We start from the raw sequence: 12,294 nt of genomic DNA, 5'->3' as shown, positions 1-12,294 counted from the left end.
TCTTCTTCTGACTCATTTCACTCAGCATGTTAATCTCCATGTCCATCCATTTATAGACAAATTTCCTGACTTAATTTTTCCCAACAGCTGCATAAGAAGTATTTCATTCTGTAGATGTGCCATGGTTTCTTCATCCATGTGACGCTTCAACAAGTGTCTGTTCTTGGGCACTCAGGTTGTTTCCAGATTCTGACTGGTCAATAGTTCTGCAATGAACATAAAATGGTGTTTCTGCTGTGTGTTTTTGGGGGCCCCTGGGGTACATTCCCAGAAGTGATTTTGCTGGATCAAAAGGGAGGTCAATTTTCAGTTTTTTGAGGAACATTCATATTGTTTTCCAAAAGGGTTGAATCAGTCAGCATTCCTACCAGCAATGAAGGAGAGTCCCCACATCTACACTAGAACTTGGTTGCTCTTGTTCTTTTGGATGTGTGCCAGTGTCTGTGGTGTGAGGTGATATCTCATTGTTTTGATCTGTGTCTCCTTGATGATTAGTGATGTAGAGTATTTTTTCATTTGCCTTTTGGCCATTCAGATCTCTTGTTTGAAAAAGTTTCTGTTCATTTCATTTCCCCACTTTTTGATGGGGTTAGATTTTTTTTTCTTGTAGAGTTCAACCAGAGCCTTATAAATTTTGAGTATTAACCTATTAATCCCTTATCAGATAGGGAACAACCTTTCCCATTCCATAGACTGCGTATGTATCTTGGTCACTGTTTCTTTTGAGGTACAGAAACTTCTTCGCTTTATTGTTTGGTTGGTTTTGTTTTTCTTTTTGGGTCACACCTGGCAGTGATCAGGGGGTTACTCCTGGCTCTGCACTCAGGAATTACTCCTGGCAGTGCTCGGTTGGCCATATAGGATGCTGGGAATCGAGCCCAGGTAGGCCGCGCGCAAGGCAAACTCCCTCCCTGCTATGCTACTGCTCCGGCCCCAGGAGCTTCTTAGTTTAAGGTCGTTTATCTTTGCTTTCACTTGCCTGGTCAGTGGCATTTCATCTTAGACGGTACCTTTAGCTTCAGTATTGTGGAGGGTTTTGCCAACCTTTTCTTCAGTATGCCTTATGGTCTGATGCTAAGGTCTTTAATCCATTTTTTTCTGCGTAGCTTTCCGATTTTGCCAGCACCACTTGTTAAAGAGGCTTTACGTGTCCCACTTCATATTTCTTGCTCCATTATCAGAGATTAAACGATCATATATTTGAGGAATAGGATTTTCAGCCCGATTCCATTGGTCTGTGAGTCTGTCTCTATTCCGATCCCATGCTGTTTTAATTATTACCAGCTTTGTAGTGCAGTTTGAAGTTGGGGAAGGTGATACCTCCCATCTTTTTTCCCCAAGAATTGCTTTAGCTATTTTGTGGGGTTATGTCCATATGAATTTCAGGAGTGTTTGATCAATTTCTTTGAAAAAATGTCATGGGTATCCTTACAGGGATTGTTTTGAATCTGTGTAGTGCTTTGGGGAGTATTGCCATTTGGACAGTATTAATTCTCCCAGTCCATGAGCAGGGATGCGTTTCCATTTCCTTGTGTTCTGTTTTGTAGTGTTTTGTGCCTTTCTTTGTACAGGTCCTTTACCACCTTAGTTAAGCTGATTCTGAGGTACTTGAAATTCTGAGGCATGATTGTGAATGGAATTGTTTTTTGAACCATATGTTAAAAACATGGTTTTGAATTATCTGTAGTGTTTGAAGCTATATAATTTTTGCATAGATTTTCAAGTAGATGCTCTAGGTAACTTCTGTTTTACATATTGAAAATAGTTTCCTAGTGTCTTCCTATGTTTCTTGTTCAAGTGAAGCATAAAACCCTTACTTTCATTTGTTCCTGTCCTCTCCTATTCACTGTAATTTTCTTCAATATTTCTACTCTGTGTATTGAGAACCACATCTCACAGTTTAAAGTTTTGGTTTCAACCACTGAAAATGACTTAGAAAAATTAAGAGACCCTAACTATATTTCCCTTTTTTTTTACTCTACTTTTTCTTTTCTCATTTTCCAATGTTTCTTTTTTTTTCTTTCTGTAAAAAGAATACGCTTTAACTATTTTTCAGGGTATGATTTTAGGCAACAAAATTTATTTTAGTCTTTTTTTCTTCTAGGAGTATCTTATTTTTCTCATTTGTTCCTAAAGGAGATGTTGTTAGATTTAAGGTTCTGGATTGATGCTGTGTCATTTCAGCACTTGGAAAATGTCCTTCAGCACTTGGAAAATGTCCTTCTCCTCCCTGGTTTTTGAGGTTTCTAATGAAAAATCTATCACCTGTTCGTGCCGAGTGGAGGGGACTGTGCAGGCTCTCCCTGGAGATGAGCAGCACTAGTACACTCAGACCTTTCCACGGGAAGTGGAGGCCTGACTTTCTACTTTGCTTTCTCTGAAGCTCTACTGGAGGGTTGCAACGTCACCTTGGAGCATTCTAGACTTTCCACACACGTGACCTTTCATGGGGTATGTGTGGTTAGGCTGTATATATCGTTCAGGGTTTTGTGTGTGTATGTGTACGTATGCTGAAGTAGTTTTTGTCTAAAATAGGTGCTCCTCCAAGTAAAGGATGTTGGGAGGACCCATCCGGGTTGAAAGATGCAGGCCGGAAGTAGAGTATAGACCAAACACGATGGCCACTTGGTATCTCTATTACAAATCCCAACACCCTAAAGGAGAGAGAACAAAAGGGAATGCCCTGCCACAGAGGCGGGATGGGGTGGGGGTGATGGGGAGGATATTGCGACCATTGGTGGAGGAGCATGGCCCTAGTGGAGGGATGGGCAAAAGATTATTGTATGACTAAAATACAAGAGTTCATAAGTTTATAACTGTACCGCACGGTGATTCAGTAATAAAAATTTTTATTTTTTATTTTATATTTTTATTAAAAATAATTTTTATTTTATTTAAAATAAAATTAATAAAAATTTAAGATAAAATTTATTTTGTTTAAAAATAAAATAGGTGCTTCTTTCCTGTTTTCACTAAGGTTTTTGTGGGTTTTTAGTTTTGGTCTTTGTCAATAGACACTTCCAGTTTTTAGCTTCTTCTGCTCCAAGTGTGGAACATGAGGCCAAAAAGTAAAGTTCAGGTGAGCTGCACTGGGTCGTCATTCCTCACGTCTCAGAGTTCCTTGTCTTTCCTCCTTTCCGTGTCAGGCGTGTTGGATGGAAAGACTCGAAAAGAGCGCATCAGCGTATCTCCTCAGAAGCAGAAATTTCTGGAAAGTCACTTTTGTTTTTGGTTTGTGGACCATACCTCGCGGTACTCAGGTCTTATTCCTGGCTCTGTGCTCAGGAGTCTCCTGGTCGCACTGGGAGACCATGCGGAGTAGACCATGCTGGGTAGAGCCCGGGTTGGACACAGGCAACAAAGCAGCCTGTGCCTGCTCTCGCCCTGAACTGCCTCTCCAGCCTCTAAAGGGCTACTTTTAAATTTACCGGAATATGCAATTTCATTAAAAAAAAGAAAAAGAAAAAGTGTGCATCCTCAAAGAATACAGGCTCCCTTCTCTCCATAGCTTCTGCGTCGTGACAGTTCTGACCAGCAGTGGCCTCTGGGCTCGTGTGGGCGCGGCTGAGACCGGCAGGCCGGCCGTCACAGGCCTTCTCTGCTGCAGCTCTGTGTTTAACAGCTCGTGGAGGTGCCTCCCTGCAGATCGGAGTAGCAGGAACTTCCGCGTGCTGTCCAGCAGCCCTGATTGCCGTCCCTCTCCTTGCCGTCCCTGCTCTGCCTGCAGGCTGCCCCACTCTCGTCCTCCTCTTCCTTCTTCCCCAGGCCCATTACACAGGCCCTTGACTTACTGTACATCACACAGCCCCACCCCCTTCCTTATTTCTGCTCTCTGATTAGAGATGCCCGTGGAAGTCATCCTACTCCAACAGCCGAGCAGGTTGGGTATGCAAGTGTGAGTGTGGAATAGTCTTAGGATGACTAGATTACACATGCCTGTATAGGAATTCGTAAAATAATTTCATATGTTTTTATGCAGATATCATTTGTACATGACCAATCAGATTGCAAATTAAGGTATATAAAAGGTTATATTTAGGGTTTGTTCTATTAGGATATATCGGGTATTTCTCTTCTTTCTAGCCCCTTCTTCATTTCTTCATTTTGTTTCCATGTAAGTTCAACACTGATCTATTATCTGATAGAGGCTTCATATTCACCTTTTTTTTAGTTATCTTCAAAATGTTCTTCACAGCTGCTTTCTCTTAATCCAAGATTATATGCACGCGTTAGGTTTTTGCATGTTCTTTCTATCTCCTGGCCATCTTGTTGTTCTATTTTGATTTATTTGGCCTTTCATGCTGTTGATTCTTGGGCTCCCTGCAGGGGGATGGAGGAGCACACACGGCAGTGCTCAGGGGCTCCTCCCGCACATTGTCGGGAGACCACACCCAGACCTTCAGCCTTTGGAGTCGGCTCCCTGGTCCCTGACATCTGTTCAAAACATTCAGGCAGAGAGCATAGATATGGCACACAATTTGTATATTTCTGCTTCACGTGATTGCATGCAGGATACTTATTTTGGTGGTCATTCTGTGTAGTACAGTGTGTTGTAGATATCACATTTGTCAAGAAGCATACAGAACATTTAATCACTCGGGTAAGGTTGTGCCTTTAGATTTTTTTGCGAAGATTTCTTTCTCCTCTTGTAGCCAGTGATTAATTTATGAGGTAAAACTGTTACTTTTTTAAAGCCCTTGGAAAACTACAAATTAAATTTAAATTAGTTTTTAGCCATACCCGGGGTGATCAGGGCTCACTCCTGGTTCTGCACTTGGGTAATCACTCTTGGCAGTGCTTGGGGAACCATATTGGATGCTGGGGCTCGAACCCAGTTGGCCACATGCAAGATAAACACCCTACCTACTATACTATTGCTCGGACCCAAAATTAAATGTTTATTTAAAACATCAGAAGAGGGTGGAGCAACCCTACAGGGATTATGACGCTTGCCAGGCTCGAGGTCAACCCCAGTATGATGTTCGATGCCACATGTGGTTCTCTGGACACAGAGCGAGGAGTAAACTGGGCGTGGCACCAAAAATAAAAGAAGAGCACTGTAACAAGAGCAGCTAGTTGTTCTGGTGTCTTGTTTGGTATTTTTGGTTGGGGGGCCACACCTGGCTGTGCCCAAGGCTTCCTCCTGTCTCTGCATTCATGGATCATTCCGGCAGTGGTTGGGGGATTATGTGTGGTGCCAGAGATGACCTGGGTGTGGCCGCAGCAAGGCTGGCCCTTCCCTCTGCACTGCCTCCCTCTGGCTGGGCAGCCCTGGTCCGGAGAGGGCCTGGTGGGAGTCGGGGCCTTCAGAACCACGAAGTTCAAGCCTTGCAGTACTCTGGGGACCGACAGTAGCAGCCTCGAACTGGGAGCCTCACATGCCTTTCCACTTGAGCTCCCTGGTCTCTCTGCTTCAAACGCACCTGCAGGCCAGAGGCGTAGGCCAGCGGGGAGGGCATTTACCTTGCAAGCAAGCTGGCCTGGATTTTGGTTCCCAGCACCACATACGGTCCCCCAAGCCCACCAGGAGTGATCCCTGAGTGCAGCGCCGGAAGTAAGCCCTGAGCACTGCAGGGTGTGCCCCCAAGCCCCTCCCCCAAAAATAAATAAAAGAAGTAGAAGACATAGAGCTGCTTGGACCTGATAGCGAGCTGAGAGGGCTGCGTGCAGGCCTTAGTGCTGGAGGCCCAGATAGGATCCCTGGAACATTTTCTCCAAGCACAGCCGAGTGTGACCCCCAAAACTGAAACAAAAGACAGTGCTGCTTGATGATCTCTGTCCTCTGGTCTCTGCCCTGGAATGTGAGCTCCATGTGAGGGTTGCTTGCCAGAGTAAGGGCAGCGTTGGCACAGTACTCAGAAGAGTCATTGAGTGATTCTCTCCCGAGTCTTTCCTCAGAGTCTGCACCTAGCGTGTTTCCTTGCATCCAGTGTTAAGAAGTCAGTGTTTCTTGGCTTCACTAATACTCAGATGACGCCTCCATCCATCTGCTGAACAGTTGATAGCAACATTCTGTGCTTCTCTGGGATGCACGTGTAAGGAGGGTTCTCTCAGACTCCAATGCTGCTTCGTCGCCTGTCACCTTGAGGAGTTGGTCCAGCCTGTTTGCAAGGGAGACATCCAATTATATCTCCATTTAAAAACAGGAGACAAAGGGATTCTTTTTCCTCTGAAAAATGAAAACCACCGAAGGGAAAACCTGTTTCCCCTGCAGCTGTGGAGCTTTCGTAGCTGAATGTGTGAGGTGTTACATCATCTTGTCTAGAAATGAAAGACCCCTGTGTTCCAACCTCGTTTTTCACTCTGTTGCGTGCTACGATTTTATAGTTGAAGCATCTCTTCCTGTAACCCTGATCTTTCCTTTTCTCTTTTTATCGGGCAGTGTTATTTACTTGTCTACTACACCAGCTGGCGGAATGCCAAGTCCTTCCTGACGCTCGGCCTCATCTGCCTGTGCAACTTGTATCTCTATGAGCTGCGCAACCTCTGGCAGCTCTTCTTCCATGTGACTGTGGGGGCGTTCGTCACGCTACAGATCTGGCTCCGGCAAGCCCAGGGCAAGGCCCCTGATTATGATGTCTGACACCAGTCTCAGGACCGAGTGCCTTGGCCTCAGCAGAGAAGGAAGGAGTATGTTTTTAACTGCCACTGTGATGAATAAACTGTCCACCACCAATGAGAAGCTCTGCTTTCTTTCTCTCCAACTGTCCTTTTGTTTTAAGTCAGAGGGCATGCTCGGGAGCGCCTTCCCCTACGAAGAGCCGTTGGCGTGAGGTGATGCTGGAGGAGGAAGAGAAGCCCTCTGTGCGGGATCGGTCACAGGCTCCCGGGGACTGGCCAGCAGCCTGGGAGCCCGGTGAAGCACACCATCAGCAGACACCGGCAGCCCACCTCTGAGGACCAGGCAGGGGCCCCCCGCATGGGCTGGGCCCCGGAGGCTGCCACCCACCGGGCGGTTGAGGTCGGAAGCACGTGACTGCTCGCTCTCAGATTACTTGCACATTTTGGGAGCCATGAGTTTGTAAAGTTCAAAGGGGCATGGAATTCGTTCTTTCTCCTTTTGTAGTTTTGCTTGAAATCCAGCAGTGGGAATCACCTGATGTAGGAGAAGGCTGTGGAAAGCTCATCTGTGGAACATCGAGTGTTGAAAACTTAGTGACATAAGTTTCCTTTCTGGGCCATGTTTGTAGTTCTTTGGAAATCACTTTTAAAAAATAAGATTTGTTGGGTTTTAGCTTTGTTTCCCAAACTCAAAGTACTTAAATGCTGCATATGCTGTTATCAACTTAATGGTAAAAATCTAAATTTGCTTAATTTATAAATCTAGAAAACATTAAACTTCCTCATATCCAGTCCCTGGCTTTGCATTGATCCCCTGTGCACTGCCAGGAGTGACCTCCAAACCCCTGAGAAAACCGCTAGGTGTGGCCCCCAAAATCAAGATCAGTCAGTAGGCTGTGTCAAAAGGAAATTATCGAAGTGGAAGGCCAGCACCAATTTGCATAAATGAAAGGTGACTACAAAATCAATCAAATCAAATTTTATTATTTAGTAAATGTTAGCAGTGCCTGTCAAGGCTCGGTCCAAGAAATCCTTTGTTGCTTGTAGTAAGAGCTGTTGTCCAGCGCCAGAGCGGTCTGCCAAACCCCCAAAGGATGAGAGGATCGCAGAGGGGACGCTTTTGTCCCTGTCGCTCACCACTGCGCATGTGCACGTGGTGGGCTTGCCCGCGTGCACCTGTGCTCTACCGAGAGCCTCATCCCTGTCACTGAGAGAACCAGCCTGGCAACTCCAAGGAGGAGGCCCTCTGGGACATGGCCTGTGCTCAGACCAGCAGGGCGTTCACTTTTCACCCAGCAGCCCTTAGGGGGAGTGGGATGCTAGTATTTCAGGGAACTTCCTTGCTTTTGAATCCTGTTCTGAAGAGTGTTTAGGCAGTACGGTCGTAAGCCTACCGGGAGCACGGTTCGATTCCATTAGCAAAGTCTGTGGCTCTCCCAGTATTGGAAGACATCTTCATGGGGGATTTCCTTTTCCTTCTCAAAAGAAAAATTCCAGGCCAGGATTTCATACAGTATTACAGGTTGCTATCCAGAAGATCAGTGGGCCCGTGACATAGAACTTGTGTTAGGAGATTGTGTGATATTAAGTAAAAGGAGTGGAGAGGCAGCAGATTCATTGAGCTTCCTAGTTTGCTGGGGCAGGTGTGTACTTATGTCAACAATTCTAAAATCCAACTCCTATCGTTGTGCTGCATTTTCCTTTGAATAGAATGGAATGAAAGGAAGACAGTGAACTTTTAATATCAGGTATTTATTTAAATCAGATTAATATTCTGAAAGATTTTCCAGGATATACCACATAATCCCAGATAATCAGTTAAAAAAATTTTTTTTAATTTATGTTTTGTCATTACTGACCCAGAAAAGTGAAGATGTTTCATTTGGAATAGTTTTTCTAAAAGAACAGCTAGCATAAAAATTTCCTTGTGAGTATTCAGTTTAAAGAGGAATTTGGAGCATTCTGAAAAACTGCAGTTTTGCTGTTACGTATTATGTATTGATCCACTACAGTTTTCTTACCAGATTGGTTCTTCTTTTCATTGCATTTTTGAATCATAGTATTTTGTAATTTGGATTCATTCCACAAAGACACTTAAAAATTCACCAGCTATCTTTAAAGACAATTTGCTTTTTTTTGTTTGTTTGTTTTGTTTTTCACAGACTACTTTGGATAAGGGAATGTTTACATTTTGATGGTAACAAAAGAAACCAGGTATAAATACTGTTTCACTGTACAGAAATGCTTGCTTTCATTATTCGTTGTGGCATCCCTGAGTGTTCCCGTTTCTGCCCAGCATCTTCTCGTGTTGTTGCCAAAGAAACTGAATTTGGACGAAGCCATTTCCCCGCCGTCCAGAGAAGCCGTCTGTTCTTTCGGATGACCCAGGCCCACTCTGCGTGTGTGCTGCCCTTGCCCCAGGCCTTCCTCCCTGGTAATGTCGGGGAAGTAGTCATGACAAGGTGGCGCAGGGGTCTCAGAGCTCTTCCTCAGAAAAGTTAAGGAATCGGGAGTGTCCTAAGGAAGTGGCCTGGGAAACGAGGACACGGGGCGGGCGCGGGAGGCGGCTCAAAGTGCTGGAGCGCACGGCTCGCGTTCGTGCTGGGCTCTCAGCAGGATTGTTCTGAAGGGGAGTGGCCGCCACTCGGTCCTGGTAGCCCTGATGTTCCAGGCCTCTGGGACCAGGCAAGACTACTGGGAGCCCGGACTTCACATCACAGAAGGGCTTTCTTCTGGGGTTGGCCTACCCACGCCCCTCATACTCCCGCCCCCTCTATCCCAACCCCTGCCCTGCCCCCCCCCCCTACACACAGCCCTTCGTTTTGCCTTTATTCCAAAAGGTTTACTAAGACCCCAAGTACATTCTGAGCTGTTGGATCCCAAGAGCTAAAACAACATGTCATACATGTGCATCTTTGGTTTCCTTTCTATTATTTCAACAGATTATTCACTTTAAAGGTCGAATCATGGACGAGGCAGGTAAAGAACAAACAACTGGTCTCCAAAGTACTCGCAGAACAAAGGTAGTCGCCATTCGGACCGAGTCAAACACTTGGTTTCACCACAAATTATAGGTCACTTCGGGGGGTTGGGCACACCTGGATATGCTCAGGGCTGCCTCCTGGCTCTGTGCTCAGGGACCACATACGGTGCCAAAGAGTGACCTCAAAGCACAGGTTGGCCACATGGGAGCACTTCGATCATGATTGCCTCTTTTACCTATTTTCAGGTCGTGTTTTATATTGTTTTATATTTTTCCACTTCTTTGTTTTGTTGGCCACACCCAGCGGGGCCCAGACACGTGCTGTGTGGTGTCGGGGATTGACCCTGGGGTGGCCACATGCATGACAAATGCCCTGCCCACAGTGCTACCACTCTGGCCTCTATTTCCCCCCCCCTTTTATTTTTTTTTTTGCTTTTTGGGTCACACCCGTCGATGCACAGGGGTTACTCCTGGCTCTGCACTCAGGAGTTACTCCTGGTGGTGCTCGGGGGACCATATGGAATGCTGGGAATCGAACCCGGGTTGGCCGCGTGCAAGGCAAACACCCTACCCGCTGTGCTATCTCTCCAGCCCTTAACTTTCTCCTTCTTAATCTCAGAAAATGGAGTCTTTTCACCGAAAAACAATGTTTGGTTGAAACTATGGTGATATCATTGGCTTGAGGGTAAGGCTGCATCAGCTAAGAGTCCTGTCGTGAGCTACCCGGTGGGAAGTGCACTCAGCGGGTCTTGCCGAGCAGAGGGAAGTATCTGCGCCTGCTCCCCCTGTGGGCTGCTGCTGCATGCCGCACTGGAGAATGTTGAACTCGAGCATTTTCAGAGAGAGGCGGGCTCCGTGCGGCCCTGGTGCTCCTTGTGGTTTGGCGCCTGGGGCCTTCACCTTGCGGGGAGCAGTGCCGGCCCGGGTGTGGACCCGGCAGTGCCAGGATTGGAGGCTGTGACTCTGTCAGGGCCGCTGAAGTCACTCCTGTCGCCTCACCAGTCGTTCCTGACGTCTCCTTGGCAACAGACCGTATTTTCAGCACCACCTCCCCCACGGTTCACAGTTGCCCTTTTCTCCTGCATCCCATGGCACAGCGGAGCAGGCGTCCCCCCGCAGAAAGCACACCAGCCCCCCATCTGACAGCCTCCCTGCTCCCCAGCCCCTCCCGCCCCGCCCCTGCCGATGCCTCCCGGGTGCCCATGCTTCCCCCCTGCCTGGGACGTCACCTGTGCTCTGCTCACACTGGAGCTCTGCAGCGTCCAGACCGACGGTGCGCCTTCCCGGCAGCCTGGGGTGGGCTGTGGAGTCGCGATCCCATCCCTCCCTGGCGGGTTCAAGTCTGGGACTGAGGCGTAAATGATCCGAATTTAGTGCTTGTTTTTTCTATGTCACCGAGCCTCTCAGAAGGAAGCGGCTGGGGGGTGTCGCGCACGAGCCCTGGCCTTGCTGCTGTGTGGGAGCGGCAGACGGGCCGTGTGTGCGGGCCATGGGCTCACGGAGCGTCCCGAAGCCGTCTGCTCCCAGCGCCAGCACCCGAGGCTAAAGAACTGAGTGGCTTGTCGGGGTCTTTCTAACCTTGAGTGGCGCCAGGACTCGGAACTGGAGCTCAGCCTGGCAAACGCTGTGTGAAATGGGTGGAGGCAGCGTGCTGGGCAGGGCGAGCAGCCGTTCCCCCTGAGAGCAGCAGGTGGCGCCACCCCGCAGCACCCTCCTGCTCTAAGCAGCAGTCCCTGGAGCCCCTGAGCACCATGGTGACGGGCAGAAGGGTGCTTTAACATAGGAATTGCCCAGAAACCCTGTTTCCAGGGGCCCCTAGTCTGAAAACATTAGAAATAGAAGGTGACTGAGTTGCACTGTGGAGCAGAGGTTTTGAGTTTGGAGTCACCTCCACTGGCATTGTGACTTCACAAGTCACGTGACCTCCCTGCCTCAGTGTCCGCCTTTGGAGAGTGGGAATATTCCAGTGCCTTGGGCCAAGAGCATGATTGTACTGAGTGAGCTGATGATTATAAAGCACTTTGAGCCTGCAGGAATGAGTGCTGGGACGGCAAGTGGTCTGTCTCACTGGTGTTGCTGTTAACGGTACTGAATGTTTTACCCCCCCCCCCATACAGTGAGTCATGGCACAGTGCTCACTTGGGGCTGTGACCCCACCTTTGCAGCAGCCCCCTGGGGGTCTGTCCACCTTCGGGGCATGAGCTCCCTTTCCTCTCTGGCCTCTCCTCTCCCGCCTTCTCCTTAGGGTTAGTATCCTCCCTCCATCAGTTTTCCATCAAAAATCAGTCACTGCTCAAAGCTTTTGAGAGATTGTGGCTAAGTGAGTATCTGCTGAAATACCTGGCAGGCAGGTGCGCTGCCCCGGTCAGCTGGGCATGCGGGTTTCTGGGCAGGCATTCAGGGGCACTCGCGCTCACCAGATTGCCTGCTGTCCATGTGGTGTCTCGTGTACTGTGGCGTGTGAGGGTAACGAGCGTTTGGACTCAGTAAACAGGATCAGGTGGTTGGGTGGCGCCCAGCTGCAGAGGGGTAGCCTGTCCCCACAGCCTGCACGGGAGCTGGCTGGGAAGGGCCCTGGGAACCCAGGCCTTATTAATGTGGCCTCGTCCTCCTGTGAACATGCCCATCGGATCTGTCGGCTGCCTTTCTCTGTTTGCTTTTTGGGCCACACCTGGATATGTTCCAGGGTCACCACTGGCTCTGCACTCAGGACTCACTGCTGGTGGTGCCAGGGACCGTGTGGAGTACTG

The 12,294-nt window shown here is 48.1% G+C and overlaps 1 protein-coding gene across 2 annotated transcripts in view; it reads left to right on the top strand.

Moving 5' to 3' along the window:
- The window catches only part of SEC22A (SEC22 homolog A, vesicle trafficking protein), a 70,376-nt gene extending 61,585 nt beyond the window's left edge, over window positions 1-8,791 (top strand). For both annotated transcript variants that reach the window (XM_056127232.1, XM_056127231.1), the window contains exon 7: window positions 6,383-8,791. In XM_056127232.1, the coding sequence (XP_055983207.1) occupies window positions 6,383-6,583 (201 nt within the window). In that variant the 3' untranslated portion in view covers window positions 6,584-8,791. The remainder of the gene's footprint in view (window positions 1-6,382) is intronic.
- Window positions 8,792-12,294: the final 3,503 nt, after the last annotated feature.

The sequence above is a fragment of the Sorex fumeus genome, unplaced genomic scaffold, assembly GCF_029834395.1.
Source record: "Sorex fumeus unplaced genomic scaffold, SorFum_2.1 ptg000063l, whole genome shotgun sequence".
NCBI lineage: Eukaryota > Metazoa > Chordata > Mammalia > Eulipotyphla > Soricidae > Sorex > Sorex fumeus.
Note: the sequence above shows the minus strand (reverse complement) of the source record. Positions and strands in the feature narration are given on the sequence as shown.